We start from the raw sequence: 16750 nt of genomic DNA, 5'->3' as shown, positions 1-16750 counted from the left end.
AGATGAGATCTGTGCCAAAGAATATGTCTGGATGGTCACGAATGGCAAGACCAGCAAGCATAGCATATCTCTCCCATACAACACCTTCCGGGGAATCATAGTAAATCTTCCATACCATAATGTCCCCAATTTCACTTGCATAGGAGATAAAGCATAATTCATCTGAGTAATTTGTAAGAAATTGGAACCTATTCTTTGCACATTCTGGAATATCCATCTTCACAAATATGTGATCAATAAGTGAAAATTTTACAACATGTTTTGGTATAGTGAAGTTCTCACCTACCCAATTGATCCAAAATGCATTTGCTCCATCAATGCATGTATTGTGTCCTAACTTCTTTATTTGAGGATCTTTTAGTGTGCCTATCTGCCATTGTTCCAGGTTAGAGTTATACAATCTGAAGTTGAGGAGATGTTGGTTGTTGTCTATCTTGTATACATGAAGAATGTAATAATTGATACAGCTAGGATCCCAGATGAAACTATAAAGATCAACATCATGGGGGAAGAATCTTTCAAATGGATCATTTATGTTTCTCGTGCGTCTTGTAAGTGGGTTCCAAGTAAGTATGTTGTTGCTTTCACCGTCTTCACTGTGTCGGAGAGCTACAATTCCATTTTTTGAACCAATTAACTTCCACCAACCAAGAGGGTGGTTAAACTCCAATGGAAATTGTGGAGGGACTTGTGAACCATTCGTAGTTCTTATCATGGTGATCCAATCTATACTTAATGTCCAGAATGGATATCCTAGTTGTAAAACCATATGCATGGTTTTGTTCTTGTTAAACCGAAAATTCTGGTTGTAGAAACCAATTGTAGATAGTCGGTAGTGCCAAGTCTTGTTGAGACACTTGCATCTTGCGGCTGTCTTGGGATCACACCTGACCATAACATTCCATATTATGTCATCATGGACTTCAGCTTCTTGTGATTTGTGTTTTTTGGAGAGTGAAAGATGAGGTGTTTGGTTAGAGATTTTAGAGAAATATAATAAGCTAAAATATTTACCAACCTTCATGGTAGAGAAGTGTTGATATAGTGAATTCAAATTCAAATCTAAAAAATAGAGTGAAAGTAATCTGTGAATGGAAAATGAATTGTTCTTAGAGATGATTTGAGTTAAAGTTGTATGATACTTATATGAAAGAATTGGAATTACATTCTAATAGCAGTTGAACAAAAAAGTTGGTAAAGTCTATATAAGTATAATAAATGCATATTTTATAATGTTTATTTTTCACTGATGAAAATATTAGTGAAACATTGAAATAATACAATAAAATATTAAGAGAAAAATCTAATAATACTGTTGGGTATCAAAGTGTAGAAGATCTTTTTTCTGTTGAGAATCATATACTCATTAATTATGATTGAATTGTTATAGGCTCAAATTTATAGAGCATCTGAAAAAAAAAAAGTAGGACCAGTGCTACACATGAAAAGATAATTTGTATTGGGTTAGTGGTATCAAGTGCGAGTTATTAAAATCTACATGTATGTGAACATAATTCAGATGCCCCAATATTTTCATGACTTTTGAAAAGCCAGTGAATATATAACATAAAATTAAGAACTTTTATATTTGAAACTATATAAATTTTATTTGTTTAGAGTGCTTCAATTCATATCAATATTTATATTTGTATTTTTCTGGAGGTGTTAAATATATCTCTTAAATCTTTTCTCAATTTTATACAATATTTTATTATTCTTTGATAATATTTGGTGATCTCATTTCTTTAGTGATAGTGCTATCATGTAATGCATCTTTATAACTTGGAGTAATGATTAAGACTAAACATAAAAAGTTAGAACCTCATATATAAGAAATAGATTGTGCTGTAATCTACCGTACTTTAAAATATATATGTCAAAATTTGTCACACAATTTGAATAAAGTTAGGAGCTATATATTCTTTAACATTTAATTATTTTTTAGTTCTGCATTCAATGTTATTTTTATTGAATCACATCAATTAAAGGCAAGATGAATGCTTAAAGCTGGCATGACATATGATAATCTAAAGAAAGATATTGTAGGATACTAAACAATATTATAGTATTTGACTCAAGATACTTATCAATAATCAATAAATGCATCTCATACTTGGATAGTACATGATTATGAGTGGACATTTGATTGCATTGAGCCTCAAAAAAAATTAAAAGTCTAGTGCCTTGGAAAACTTACTATGTGGTGATTTTATTGGTAGTATCTAAATTTCCTGGAGTTAATATCTAATATATTGATGGACTATCAATTAAGATACATCAAATTTTGGAAGTGCTTCCAATAAAGAATGCGAATATATTAAACTGACAATAGAATGCCATACCCTGTGTGATTAAATTAGTTTCTTCCTCCATTGGTTTTTTTATATAAATAATATATAGTAAAATATATTATATCTAATTGTACTTAATTTATATGTATTCAGATGTTATAAGGATTATAACCATAAGACACTCATTTATCTCACTGAATGACAATTAATTTGGTATAAGGATACATGGAATATACTATTGCACTTTACTTTATGAAAAGAAGAAAATAAAAAGAAAATATTAGATTCATCATACTATGTATATGTGACTTGATAATATTTGGTATTTGAATTAGCTTTCATAAATACATTATTATATCTATTTAATTCATTTATTAATTTTATATTTTAATGAAAATGGTTCATATTAAATTTTTGTCTTGACAATTATATTATAATAAAGATTATTGTCTGTTTGTTCAATTTTTAGTAGGAATCAATTTTTTTGAAAAGAATATTTGGCAAATGAATTAAATATTTAAAAATACTTTGGATATATTTCATTGCTTTTAAATAAAAAATATATCTAACACGTCTTTTAAATAATTGATTATTGTAGAAAAAAAATTGGATTAAATTATGAAAGCATAAAAGTTGTATTCCCTTCAAGTAAAATTTAACCACTAAATATCTATTCAGTTAGAGTAGTGCTTGGTTAGCTAAGGTTGCATATGTTTGTAGGCTAATGCTTGATCCAAAGACGTAAGGAATAATAATTCATATTCATAATAATTATTAAAATTAAATAGTGCATTATTCTTATTTTTAAATAATAATACCACTATTCTTTTGTTTTTTTCCATATATATTTTATAAATAATAGTTCATTATGTAGTCATTGAATGCTCTCTATTATTTTCATATATTTGTGTTTTTTTTTTATTTATGCTAATTTACTTGTTGCCAATTAATTTCATTAATTAATTTAATTGTACTAATATGAAATTACATAAGATAAAGATTTAAAAAGTGAAAAGTGTAGTTATATTTTGGTTGAGTTGGTTATATTGATGGTATTGTGATTATTATAATAAAAAAAGCAATGATTTAAAATAGATAATGAATCTAGATATCTAATTTTAAATTTATTTACATCTATTTAGTGGAATAGAAGATGTTTTGTTTAAAAGATATTTATTTTAGCTATAAGATGACAATTAAAGTAATATTATCTACATGGTTAATTTAAACATGTAGAGAAATTTGGTCAAAAGTTCTTTGAAGATGGAATGAAGTAATAGACATTGAGCAATTTTCTTTGGTATATGATTTTCTAATAAGCAATATTGATTCCATATATAATTAAAAAACCTAATGCATATATTCGATTTGAATAGCTTTATAAGATGGATTAACATGTAAAGTAAAAATGTATAACATTATAAATTTCATAAATTAAAATTTTTAAATAACACAAAAGCTGGTGATACAACATATTACAAAATCATTAGATATTAAAAGGAATAGATTAACATGAGAAATATAACTAAATCTATTCTAGATACCAAAAGTGAATATATAAGTATTTTTAATTTGTAATCCTAGTTTTTAAAGGTGAAATACAACTTAGTCCCATTAATACCATGACATATGTAGTGGAATAATCTTGTAGATTATGGAGTAAGTAGGCCATGATTATGCACTATTAGAGAATTCAGATGAACCTCTTCATGCCAATGCCTATAGAAGATGTGCTTTAATTCTTCTGTATATATATTTAGGGTAGTAAGAACAACTTCTGTGGTCTTTCTATCATTGGCTCTCATGAGATTTCCACTATGCTCATGAAGCAACAAAACATTATTACCAAGAAATAAATCTGGCTTGTCACCAATGCTAATCCCGCGAATCTGTAAATGCCTCTCCCATAAACCAATGGAACCTTCTTCAGGATTTACCTTCCACAGCGTCAGCGAGGAATTAGGGAGTCCAGTGGCATAAGATACATAGCACAAATAACCTCTAAATAATGTTATATAATTCAGTTGGTTCTTGGCAATACTTGGAATTCTAAACCTCTCTATAGTCCTGTACTTCAAATTGAACATCACAATTGAATGAGGGGTATTGAATGATGGACCAACCCAGTTAATCCATACTGCATGTCCCTTGTACATCAAAGTTGTCGGCCCAAGCTTTTGGATACTATGTTGATCAAGAGAGCCATCCTCCCAAAGATCATCGATGGAGTTATAGACTCGCCAATTGAGCTCGTGATCAATGTTTGTGTTCTTGTAGACATGGCAAATATAGTAGGCCTGTGAGTCTAGATCATATGTGAAACCAAAGTTGTTTGTATCCATTTGTATATCCCTCCCAAAAGGATCAGCTATATGCCTTTGTGCACCAGTTAAAGGATTCCATATGAGAAAATCAGAGCCAACACCATCAGTGCTGTAGTTGATGGCAATAAGACCCTTGTCAGAACCAATGATGGACCAATCAAAGATATGAGGCCCCTGTATTGGGAGTTGAGCATCAAGTGGCACTCCGGATTCTGCATATAACATGCTGATCCAATTAATAAGTTGTATGAAGTTAGGATACCCGAACTGTAGGACAATGATCGTATTGTTGTGAGCATTATGAGTAGTGCTTTGTTTGGCAAACTCAGGTGATGATATTGATTGATTCCAGACTGAATTTAGAACCTTACATCTACTTGCAGTCTTGGGCTCACACCTCACAAGGATCTGCCATATGATTTCATCGGGCAATTCTGGCAGTTCTGTGAGATGGCTTGTGGATGGAGTATTAGTCATCTTTGGAAGAATGCAGCAAAAGTTCAGAAGTTTATTATATTTCATAGTGTATTAGAAAATGTTTGTTAGGAAAGTTGGAGGATTTAGTGTAGTGAGAGTGAGTTAAAAAACTATGAACTTGTGATGTTTAGAGGACATAATGGAGAATTGTGGATAGCATCTGATGGTATCTTTATAGGGAAAAGTTATATAAAATTCACCCATTCTCTTGTACTATGAATATTATTGTAATATTTTATATTTTATAGTTGATGGTTGCATGTTAAAAATTAATGGTGATGTCTTCTATTAATTCGTTAGATTTATAATAGATAAAAGATATACTTAAAAGTGTAGAAGCCGATTATATGATCCTATTGAATTTTACATAGGGTAGTACTAATTTATTATTTTGGATTGTGATTAATAAATGCATATCCTTCTTCGATAGGAGATAGTATATGCTGATGTATAGTATCAAATTTGATTTTATTTATTTAGTAAGACTTAGTTGATAATGCATCTATGTAGCATAGAGTTATGATTAAGACTAACACTCATGTATTAGAACCTACATTATAGGAAACCTTTTGTGCTATAATATAAAAAATGTTCTGCATGAATATGATATTTGAATTAGGATATTTTTCACTGATAAAAAAATGCATTTCATGCTTGCATAGTACATAATTAATGAGTTCACCTTTCGACTGTATTGAGCCTCAAAAACATTAAAAGGTCTAGTGTCATTGAAAATGAAGTATGTGTTGATCATATTAGTAGAACTTCTTGGAGCTAGTATCTTATCTAGCAATAGTACCGTGAGGTCATGATATTGGATTTTGATTCACAAAATCTTAGTCTTTATTAAGAATGATCTTTTCTGACCTATTAGATAGTTCAGAAAATTTATTTCATTCTTCATTCATGAAGGACTGTAACTTAGAACACTGTAAAGGGTGGTTGATGAAAGAAAATGTCATTTCACAGCATAATCCAATAAATTGGATTGAAGATGTAGGAATAACAGGAAACAATATATATCTATACATCTTATATGTCAAATTTAGTGGCACAATTTGAATAAAAGTAAAAGCTATAGATACTTTAACATTTATTTTTTAAATTTTTTCATTGAATGTTTTCATTGAATCACATCAATTAAGGAAAAGCTTGATGCAAAAAGTATGATTAATATATGATAATATAGGGAAAGATACTGTAACATATACAGTGCATGATTTATGAGTTGACCTTTGATTATATTGAGTCTCAAATAGAATAAAATGTCTAATGCCATTGATTAAATTAGTATATGATATTTTATTAGTAGTATATGAAGTTCTTTGAGTTAATATCTAAAATATTTATGGACAGCCATTAAGATACATTAAATATTAGAGGTGCTTTCTTATAATAATAATAATAATAATGGAGGTAGATTCATTAGTTTCGTAATACACCTAATTTTTTGTATTAATAGAGGTGGATTCATTAGTTATGTTAAAAGATTCTACTAACATTGTTTAGGTATATTAGTGTGAGGTCATGACATTAGAATTTAATTTACAAAATCTTAGTCTTTATTAAAAAATCTCTTTTTTGACCTATTAGATAGTTGAGGACATTTATTTCATTATTCATTTATGAAAGACTATAGTACATAACTGTCAAAGACCATTTATGAAAGAAAATGTCACATCACAACAGTAATCTAATAAATTATATTAAAGATATAGGTATAATAAAAAATAGTAATAAGCCTATCATCAAATAAAATAGATAACTAAATTCATAGTTAGCTAAAAATTAATGAAGAAAAATTCTTGTGACATAAAATAGTGTTTATATATTTCTTTAACATATACAAAATAATGTAATCTGTGTCCGTATTGTTTTTTTACTTTGTATGCTCAAAATTTTTTTCTTACTCTAAGTTAATTGAATTGTTGCATATTAGTTTTAGTTATTAATTGAATTGTAGTAATTTTATATTATTGCCTGTGTAAATTATATGGTTTAATTTAATTCAATTATTGGCATTTTAATATCCAAAAAATTATAAAGTTGACAAAAAAAAATTTTGGAACACAACATATCAGAATTAAAATTTTTTTAAATATTTATACTTAACTTGAATGATGTAAATTTTTAAATATATACCTCAAAATCTAACACTAATTCATTTGTTGTGATATAATTAGGGAATGTTATAAATAAATTATGCTATAAAAAAATAGTTTTAGATAAATATTAATAAATTGAATTTGACTGAACAATATTTTCTCATCTTGGTTCTAAATTTCATTAATTATAAAATTTGATGGTATTTCTAATAAATCTTTTTTAAATTTGGAGAATCATATACTTATTAATTATGATTGAATTGTTATAGGCTACCAATCTAAGGAGCAACTAAGAGAAAGTGAGACTTATATTAAATATGGATTAGACATGAAAAGATAATTTGTATTGAGTTGGTGACATTAGGTGAGAGTACATGTGAATATAAATTAGGTACTCTAATATTTGAAGCTATTTAAATTTTTGAAAAGCTAGTGAATATATACTATAATATATAATATCAAGTTCTTTTATATTTGAAATTATTTAAATTTTTTAGAGTGCTTCAATTGTAGTCAATATCTACATTTATATTTTTCTAAAAGTGTTAGATATATACTTTAAATTCTTTTTTAAATTTTGTACAATATTTTATTATTCTTTGATAGGATTTAGTAATTCTATTTCTTTGGTGATACAGAGACAATTAAAACTAATGAGAGACATATAAATATTAATAGGTAAAGACTAATATTTGATGTTAATACATAAACAGCCAATTAATTGATTCATCAAATAGTTATAGATTTAGTTCTAAAAGGAGGTTACATAAAACAATAAAAAAAACAAAGATGATAAACATCTTATGCTAAACTTAATAATAGTCTAGCTTGAATAAGAAGTTACTAATAAATTCTAAATTATGTCTTCAAATTAAAACATAAAGTAGTGCTAATAATATCTTAAAAATTAAAGTTCTGGCTGTTGTCATAGTACTATCATAGTAACATATTCAATTTTTAGTCCTTAATTTTCTTATCCTTCCTCTTTAACACTTTTGTAGCCGATGCTTGCGGGTATCTGTCTTTGTCAAGATCAACAGCAACTTGTTGTATAACCTCACTTGAAAGTCTCTTATTTGATGACCTAAGGCTATCGATGGTAATGGTTTCATTCACTGACTCCTACAATGATAATAGAAATGTTGAGTTATTTTATTTCACCAAAGAAAGATAAATTATGATTTGTGTTCTTATCTAAAATTAATGTAACTAAAGATGAAGATAAAGGTACATTACTTGGCAAAGAGAAATAGAACGATCATCTCCAAGACTATGAATAGGCTCAAAAGAATTGTTAGTTAAACTATCGTCCACCAACTGTAACATAAATGAATAGAATAGTTAGAATATTGACATTTTTACAAAGCGAGCATGATTCTAAATGCTAGAAAATATTTGATGGTACAAAAAATCTTACAGATCCAGAATCTTCATCAAGCTCATGAGTATACTTTTTTATAGTATCATGGTCATCACAGATCCTTGTAACATTATAAACCACATCAGTTCCAGTGATATTGTTAGCTTTAATATTGATCTTGAACAACATCTTCTTGTCCAATATTACATCAAGGTCGCTGGGATAGTTATTGGAGTTATCTTCCTACATTGATGTGGGAAATAGTCCAATTAAATTTATGAATATTAATAATATTTTCTAACTTACATTGTAGCTGGATTTTAAAATGATGGTACTATAAAATCATTTGTTAGTAAAGTGTAATTGACCTGGCATTTAGCTCTAACAGTTTTGGCTTCCATTCCAACTATTGATTTGGCCTCATTCTCCCAAATAACAACGCATAGGCTACCACTGCCATCGGTAACATATGCTTTTAGCCTATATCTGAGAAAATTTGAGTTATGAGAAATTAACATAAATAAAAGGAATATGCGAACCTGAAAACTGAATAAAGTAATTCAAAAATTTGGACAAAAAGGATAATTTATTGCATAGATATTGTATATTAAAGAGATACCTCAAAGATACAGGTACTCCTTCCTTCACACAAAAATCACAACTAAAGTGATCTCCTATTGGTTTAGCTTTTTTCTGGCACACTATGCAAGCAGCGTAAAACCAATCATCCTTGCCAACATCCAATGCAACAATTGGACCAAGAATCCATAATACACCTCCCTGATATGAAAAATTTAGTTGAGATCCAATTGTGTATTCTGAATTCTACTTGTAATTTCAGCATACATGTAATTTGCTAATTGTGATGCTAGTGATAATTACAATAATACATACATCTGTAGAATTCAGGACATCCTCGATTCTCTTTACAGGGACCAATCTTTTGCTAAGCTCTTCAATTGGCGAGTGGTAAACTCGAGAGGATATGTGACTGATTCTTTGCGATTCAGATGACCCAAAAGCAAGTAATTTCTTCTTGAACTCATTAACCTCCAATATTGGAGGATTGATATGTATGTTAGATGCATAAAATGAACTTTGAATACTCCTGTTGCCTAAAATTGAAATTTCAAAAGAATTAGCTTTTACCATATATATGGGTTGGTGATCTAACAAACTTTAATTAGGAGCATCTGTGGAGTATATTACCTTTGTAAATGCGAGGTCGAAACAATTGGAAAACTACAATTAGAGGTTCAGGAGATTCTCGTTCAAGAAAAGGAGAAATACGGTCAACTAATTCACCAAATAAAGTGCAACTGATAGTATTTTTACTGCAATGAAAAAGTTGTTTGTTAACAATTAGTGGATTTATTGTGTTGTTACTATTCATTAAAGAAACACTGGTTTAAGAATTGAAGAAAACACACTCTATGTCTTCCAACAGTAGGACCAAGCGCTTGCTATCCTTTCCATTCTTTGTCACTAATTCTCTTGGGGTTTCTTTGCCAATTACCTCAGCAATAACATCTGATATTGTTTTAATGAGTCCATGTATAAATGAGGGGTAGCAATTAGAAACATATAAATTTTTATGAAATAGTATAGCACATAAAAGAAACATGAAAAACACAATTGAATACTAACCAATGAGTTGATTTTCATGAATTATGTCGGCTTCACAAATTTGGCCAATTGATGTAAAATCAAATTGCTTAAAAGGAAGGTCGGTTCAAAGACATGCATAACTGTGGTCCTTTGGAGAAATATTAATCTATGTGAGTGTTGTGTGCTCTTAATCCAAAGGTTATTACAACCGACGATAAAATTCTTCATGCAATACATTTCACCCTCCTTAATGACATGGATGAAATCTTTTGATAATGACCTGGGTACTGAAGCTTGTATCCTGTTACCCTGAAATAAGTTTAGATAATCATATTAGTTCAAGGTAATAATAATATCTTCCAAAAAAACTTGTAAAGAATTTGTTACCTCATAATCACATAGGACCATTTCTATAGTGGAAATTGAATTTTGATCTTCTCTTTGAGGAACAATCCAGAGTCTAGCCACCCATACATTAAATGACCAATCTAAATTTTTAGCACTAACAGCCTGCAACATATCATATTTGTTGGCCATGTTTAAAAGGAAAAAAAGCTTGAAAAAAATGATATTTGTGTTTTAAGATTTGTGTTTTAAGAATTCGAGAGGAATGGTAATAAGAAGAGCATATGGATTGTAATCAAATGAAAGGTGTTCATATATTTATAGCCATATCATATTAAATTTCAGTGGCGGGATCTTTTGAATTCAATGTTTTTGAAATTTTATAAATAAAGATATTTGAAGAATTTATTGTATATATAGGGTTAGTTGTTATTTGCATTAAAGTTGAAGATATAAAAAAGATATATAATATGTTGGAAAAATTGGAGGGAAGTTAGATGGATATGTGATCGACACGTGGCTTAATAGAATGATTCAATGCATGGCCATTCTATATTAGAGAGATGTTTTCGCAATATATTATTACCTACACTCTGCCATTTCGTAGGATTGGTGGTTGTGAATATCGTGATGCTTCATCTATTATTATTACTTATTGTTTCTTGTTAAACAAAAAGAAGGCGATGTCTGCAAATTCCTCAAGTTTTATCAGATACAAGCAGTTGTAGCAGTATTCTAAGTACGGTATTTGAACTATTAACAAATAACAATAGCAAACTTCTCATTTATTTATTAGGCCCATGCCTTGACACATGATGACAAACTGTGACCACCTTTTGTTCAATCACCAATTTAGGCGAGCATTAAATATTCTCCAATTATTTTTCATCTCTAAATTACTACCACTGGTTTCTATACTTCCATATCTAGCCGTAGGTGAAGAGAAGGAAGGAGACACGCGTATTGTTTCATTGTTTATTTGTACAAAAGCACACACGTGCTAATTAATGCCATGGATTTCATATATATAGTATACTTGTATGGATTATGCTAGAAAACTAATTATTTTTTTGAACGATATGAACAATCATTAATTAAATAAAAATATACTATATTTTTAAATTATTTATCTAAATCTTAATATTAGAATAATTATTCGCACACCTAATAAAGTGAACATCCGATACATCCATTGTTTATATTATTTAGTAATTTCATTGTTTACCTATACTTTTCTTACTTGTATAGTTATATTATTCTAGACTGTGTTTGGTTTAAAATATGGGATATTGAGTCAAAAATATGGAAACATAAAATTGTATTTAATAGATGAAATATAGATAAAAATATTAAATTAATATATTTTATTTTTATTTTATTAAAAAAATATATAAACACTAATAAAAGACATAATTTATTTTTTATTTTTTATTATTTTTATTAATTTTTATAATTATATTTTATTATTATATTTTTTTCAAATTTTTAAATAAAAAAAATGAGAATAAATTGAACTTTTATAATTTATTCTAATTTATTACTAAACAAAATATAATAACACTAATTTTTGTATTTCTATCATTTATATCTTGTTCTCAATATCTTATCTTATCCTATTTTCAGAATCAAATGCAATTTTAATTTCTTTTTTTGTTTTGTCAAGAGATATACCATAAATTTTGAAGTTAATTCCATGGTGGTTATTACAATGATATGAAATTTTGATAATACTTAAAAAAAATAAACACCTAAATTGATATTTAAACTTGCCAATAAGTTATAACTCAAATGACATAGTCTTTTTATATTCACCTAAGAAATCGTGGGTTCGAGTATTCTCATTTTCGAAAAAAAATGAAAATAAATTAAACTTTCATCATTTATTATTTTTTATATTTAGTTTATCATTAAATAAAATATAAAATAACTAATTTTTATATTTTTTCACTTGTGTCTTGTGTTCTTAAAATTAAATACAACCTAAAAATTTTCAGATCAAATATCTAAGATCTTTATAAATTTTTATTCTTTAAAAGTCTTCAAAAATTTGATAGGTTCTTTTGTCCTTTTGAAGGGTCCGTAATTTTCATTGTAGAATTATGCTAGCTAGATAATATTACACAAATATATATTTATTTGTAAAAGTATATACTAATTTCCCTCGGAAAATTTGATATCCAATAATCCTGCTACGGACATAAGTATTTGAAGCAGGAAAAATATTATACAAGATACGAATAGATTCTCTCAATTTATAGTTACATTAGCAAACACTGCAAAGCCAATAGGACTAATAAGGAATACCAAACAGCATTCTTGGATGATGATGAACCATTGATCACCCTCACCCCTGCCTCTCTTTTTTTTCCAACAAAAAATTGAATGGAGGTTGTGTTAAATTCCCCTGCAGAAACATTTCAGAAACAACCTTATACATTGCCTCAGTTAAATGAACACCATCCCAATTAATGTAATGTGAAGGGCTAATGCATGCAGTGGCATTTGGTGTTCCACACGTGGCATAAACACTGAAGTTGTAAGGTGGTTCTCCATATCCACAACACACTTTGAAAACTTCTGTGAAACCATACTTGCTTGGGTTCTTCATTACGGCGCGGTACGCGTTCCAGTAATCGGCATAAACTATGATGGATTCAGGGTACTGTTTCCTCAACTCTTGAATCTTTTCTTGCAGCACAAGGTTGTGGTTGTAGCTCTGGTTGTTAGCGCTTTTGACACATCCTATGTCGTCCCTGTTGTCCGGCGAAGCGAGGTACATTGCCAGTGGCAAGCAACCAGTGAGTGGCAGACCCTGCACAACAATGTACTTGGCACCCTTCTCAAGCAGACTCTGCACACACACATTGTTTTAAACGTGTTGATGGATCTGCTTAGTAACTATATTTTACCCCAAAAAAGCATGCTTTTGGGTTATAAAAGTTGGTATAAAACCATGTAATTTGTAACAAATTCTTTAGAATAGCGAAATTCTAAATCAAGCAAAAGAAAGAACTGCCATAAGCTATTGACTACAATACAAGTTTATAAATAATGCTATGTGTATACTGTATACAAAAAAATCAACCTTCATCAACTAGTTATTTTGTATTTTAATATATATTTTATAAGAATAACTAATTTTTTGATTAATTTTTGTGCCACCTAAAATTATTAAAAGTTTATTATAATATTTTTCAATTTTTATGACACAGATAATCATATTCATATAATAATTGTTGTTGTAACTGACAAGTGTCTAAAAATATTAATATTACTGAACTATTTTGAATATTAGTATATTCAGAATATTATAAGCTTTTAAAAAAGTTATATGAAGATTTTTTTATTTATAATATCTTTAATAAATGTCCCCTTCAAATTATTATCCTGCAACTACAGCTGTGGTTGCAGTGTACTAATTCAATAACCTAAACCATCAAATGATAAGTGGGTACAAAAAAGGAGGTCAAGAGGGTTGCTATTTAAGTATTTACCTGCAAAACTCCAGTGGTACTACTGATTGCTAGCTTCCTTATGGTATCATCAGGAATATTGGATCCAAGAGTGTAAGCATAGTCATTCACTCCAATCTCACCAAACCAAAATAGTGTCTCATTGAAATCAGTGCACCCTGATTCTACTCCTTCACATCCTTGGCTCTCATTAAGGTATCTGTTACCAACCGTATAAGAACAGAAACCAATGAGTAAAGGTACAATGAGATTTAGTTTGCATACTATTTTCTAGACGTGTTCTTAGTGATGTTTGATTCAGTTCAAAATACTAATTTTATTTGTGGTACATTTTGGATTGAATGATTTAAAAAAAACAAATTCGATCTAATTTTAAAAGGATTGAATCGAATTTACGATTTTATAAATTAAAAAAATTAAATTTATATAATAAATCTCAATTAAATTATAAATAACTAACAATAACTTAATAAGTCTTAACAATATCTTAAAAAATCAACAATAACATAACAATAAAAATATAATTATAGATTAATTAAAATAAATAAATAAATAAATAAATCTCATTTTAAACATAAAATATTTATTAAATAATAATAATACATGAATAATATAAAAATATATAATAAATTAAATATATTATAAATATAATAAAATAATATTATAGCACATTATTTAATTTAGATTGGATTGAATTGGTCTTAAAAAGTATATTCGAAATCTGATCTATCTCCATACATTTTGCAAGAAATAAAATCAATCAAAGCCAAAATTAATACGATTTTAATCAATTTTTTGTTTGAACTAAATTGGATGAACGATCTAATTTAGATCGGTTTAGATTTGAACACCTTTATTTTTTCCTAGATAGAAATAGAGGTTTGGAGTAACCGTTAAACCACTAATATAATTAGATATTTGCTAATTGCTATGATACCTAAAATTATAGTGTAAATTGTCAAAAAAAATTAAATAGTTAATATCTAATTTAAAAGTATAAAATTAATAAATTTTAAATATTTAAATTTTTTTATAAAAAAATAAATTCGACAAAAATTTGACATCAAATAATAGACACTTGGTTATGTAATTATAAAGTTATACGATGTACATTACACTTTGAATGCACATGACGACAGAAATACAAAGATAAAAAAATACACAAAAATTAAAGAATCATTCATTCATTTGTATACTCTCTTCCATTATAAAATTTTATATTTTTTTGTAACACTAGAGAATCTAGTAAGTTTTATAAGATTGCACCTCTATAAGCGTACCTGTTAAACCAAATAAGCTGTGATTGTATAGATTGAGGGGTAACATCAAGAGAAAGATTGTTCCTCACAAAGAATGCATGGTTTATTGCTGTGGAACCAGCAACAGCAAAGTTAACACCAAAAGTGTCATTTTTACCCTTCTTCAAGTGCTTGTAAGGCGGCAAATACGGCATTGAGAGTGATTCAGTTACAAAATCTATGACAAGTCTTCCATCGCTGTATCTGTTTGTGGAATGGTTGAAGAAGGTGCTGCCGTACGGCGCGTTCGACACGTGGCCGAATCCGCTTGGGCCGTTGGCATTCTTGGTGTTGCCGGTGTCTGTGAATGAGTCCCCAAATGCATAGATCTTCTTGAAGGGTCTTGTTGTTGTGGCAGAAGTACTTGAAATCATGCATATGGTGGTTATTGTTAGAACGACGAAAATTGGCAAAGAAGAAAAAGATCTAGAAGATGCCATTTTCAAATGGCTCAACTATTTTGTTTTGCTTTCGGTGAGTAGTTGGAAACTTGATTTTTGATGTTGTGTTTAGAAGCTTATCTATTTATACACGTGACTTTGAGATATGTATACAATATGTATTAATATACTATTATACTATATACATACACATGAAATCAGAATAATTTGTACATACATTTACAAATCATAATTGTGTTTTTTATTTTTTTTTTCTCTGAGTATTAACTAAATATAGTTAAATATACTACTCCTGCATCTAGTAGCTGCCCATACTGAAGAAAATTAAAAGACTAGGCAAAAATTAAAGAGGACTTATTTATATATATCGCAGAGGTTACTTATATTAAGGTTGTGAAATTCAATTAAAAAAAAATTAAAATAATATAGCATGAAAATTGTTTTACAATATTCAGATTTCAGACATGATAAAAATTGAAACATTAGATAGAAATTTAAAATTTTTATAAAATTTAATTTTGATGCACTATATAAAATAATTTTATACGTATATCTAATTAGATAAAGTTATATGAATAAAAATAACTATTTTTTACATTATCCGTATGAATGATCATCCAAAACAATACAAATGCTTTATACCATGTACATCAAAATTAAATTCATTTTTTATAATCTGCAGAGTTTTATTTTTTATTCGGTTTCAGATTACGTTAATAGGCCTACTAACACATGGTAGGAGAGAGTTTGCTGTTGTTGATTTATGGTTTGATACATAAATAGATAAACGTATTTAAATACTGCACATCAATTTTCAAATAAATAAAGGTGTGGTTGATAAAAGTATAAAACGGAGCAATTTTTCCTTAAAGAATTGAAATAGCTGAGGCCTTAATAAATGAACATGTGCACACACCAACGGTTTTTGAAGGTGATTTAGTGCAACATCAGAAAAGCGTGGTAGAGAGTGCAGTGATGAGCGGTGACAAGTAGTAATAGTGGCTGGGTAGTTCTTATCTTATGGTATGTAAGGTGAATTTAAATTTGCTAGCAAATTTTGGTTGAATT

At 28.4% G+C, this 16750-nt stretch overlaps 3 protein-coding genes across 3 annotated transcripts; all 3 read right to left on the bottom strand.

Annotated features, from left to right (window-relative positions):
- Window positions 1-3943: 3943 nt before the first annotated feature.
- On the bottom strand, window positions 3944-5092 carry LOC130980652 (uncharacterized). Its single transcript, XM_057904314.1, has one exon. The coding sequence runs from the start codon at window positions 5090-5092 to the stop codon at window positions 3944-3946; it is 1149 nt and encodes a 382-aa protein (XP_057760297.1).
- A 3062-nt stretch (window positions 5093-8154) lies between these two features.
- Window positions 8155-10702, bottom strand: LOC130980644 (uncharacterized). Its single transcript, XM_057904305.1, has 9 exons — window positions 10553-10702; window positions 10401-10474; window positions 9767-9891; window positions 9452-9672; window positions 9177-9337; window positions 8926-9043; window positions 8615-8800; window positions 8434-8514; window positions 8155-8319 (listed from the first exon to the last, which is right to left on the bottom strand). Exons 1-9 carry the CDS (start codon window positions 10700-10702, stop codon window positions 8155-8157), a joined length of 1281 nt encoding a protein of 426 aa, XP_057760288.1.
- Window positions 10703-12678: 1976 nt separating this feature from the next.
- LOC130945994 (GDSL esterase/lipase At3g48460) lies at window positions 12679-15745 on the bottom strand. Its single transcript, XM_057874678.1, has 3 exons — window positions 15264-15745; window positions 14005-14182; window positions 12679-13361 (listed from the first exon to the last, which is right to left on the bottom strand). The coding sequence occupies exons 1-3, from the start codon at window positions 15719-15721 to the stop codon at window positions 12855-12857; spliced, it is 1143 nt and encodes a 380-aa protein (XP_057730661.1). The 5' UTR covers window positions 15722-15745; the 3' UTR covers window positions 12679-12854.
- Window positions 15746-16750: the final 1005 nt, after the last annotated feature.

The sequence above is a fragment of the Arachis stenosperma genome, chromosome 1 (genome assembly GCF_014773155.1).
Source record: "Arachis stenosperma cultivar V10309 chromosome 1, arast.V10309.gnm1.PFL2, whole genome shotgun sequence".
In the NCBI taxonomy this organism is placed as follows: domain Eukaryota; kingdom Viridiplantae; phylum Streptophyta; class Magnoliopsida; order Fabales; family Fabaceae; genus Arachis; species Arachis stenosperma.
The sequence above is the reverse complement of the archived record's forward strand: the minus strand, read 5'-3'. Positions and strand labels throughout refer to the sequence as shown.

What these genes read in the sequence shown, in the direction of transcription:
- LOC130980652 (XM_057904314.1), bottom strand. Translation starts at nt 5,092, where the DNA reads ATGACTAATACTCCATCCACAAGCCATCTCACAGAACTGCCAGAATTG.
- LOC130980644 (XM_057904305.1), bottom strand. Translation starts at nt 10,702, where the DNA reads ATGGCCAACAAATATGATATGTTGCAGGCTGTTAGTGCTAAAAATTTA. An exon ending in GGAGTACCTGTATCTTTGAG is followed by an intron (nt 9,044 to 9,176) that starts GTATCTCTTTAA and finishes AAATTTTCTCAG; the next exon opens with ATATAGGCTAAAAGCATATG. An exon ending in CTGTTAGAGCTAAATGCCAG is followed by an intron (nt 8,801 to 8,925) that starts GTCAATTACACT and finishes ACATCAATGTAG; the next exon opens with GAAGATAACTCCAATAACTA.
- LOC130945994 (XM_057874678.1), bottom strand. Translation starts at nt 15,721, where the DNA reads ATGGCATCTTCTAGATCTTTTTCTTCTTTGCCAATTTTCGTCGTTCTA. An exon ending in CAGCTTATTTGGTTTAACAG is followed by an intron (nt 14,183 to 15,263) that starts GTACGCTTATAG and finishes GGTTGGTAACAG; the next exon opens with ATACCTTAATGAGAGCCAAG. An exon ending in GTACCACTGGAGTTTTGCAG is followed by an intron (nt 13,362 to 14,004) that starts GTAAATACTTAA and finishes GTGTGTGTGCAG; the next exon opens with AGTCTGCTTGAGAAGGGTGC.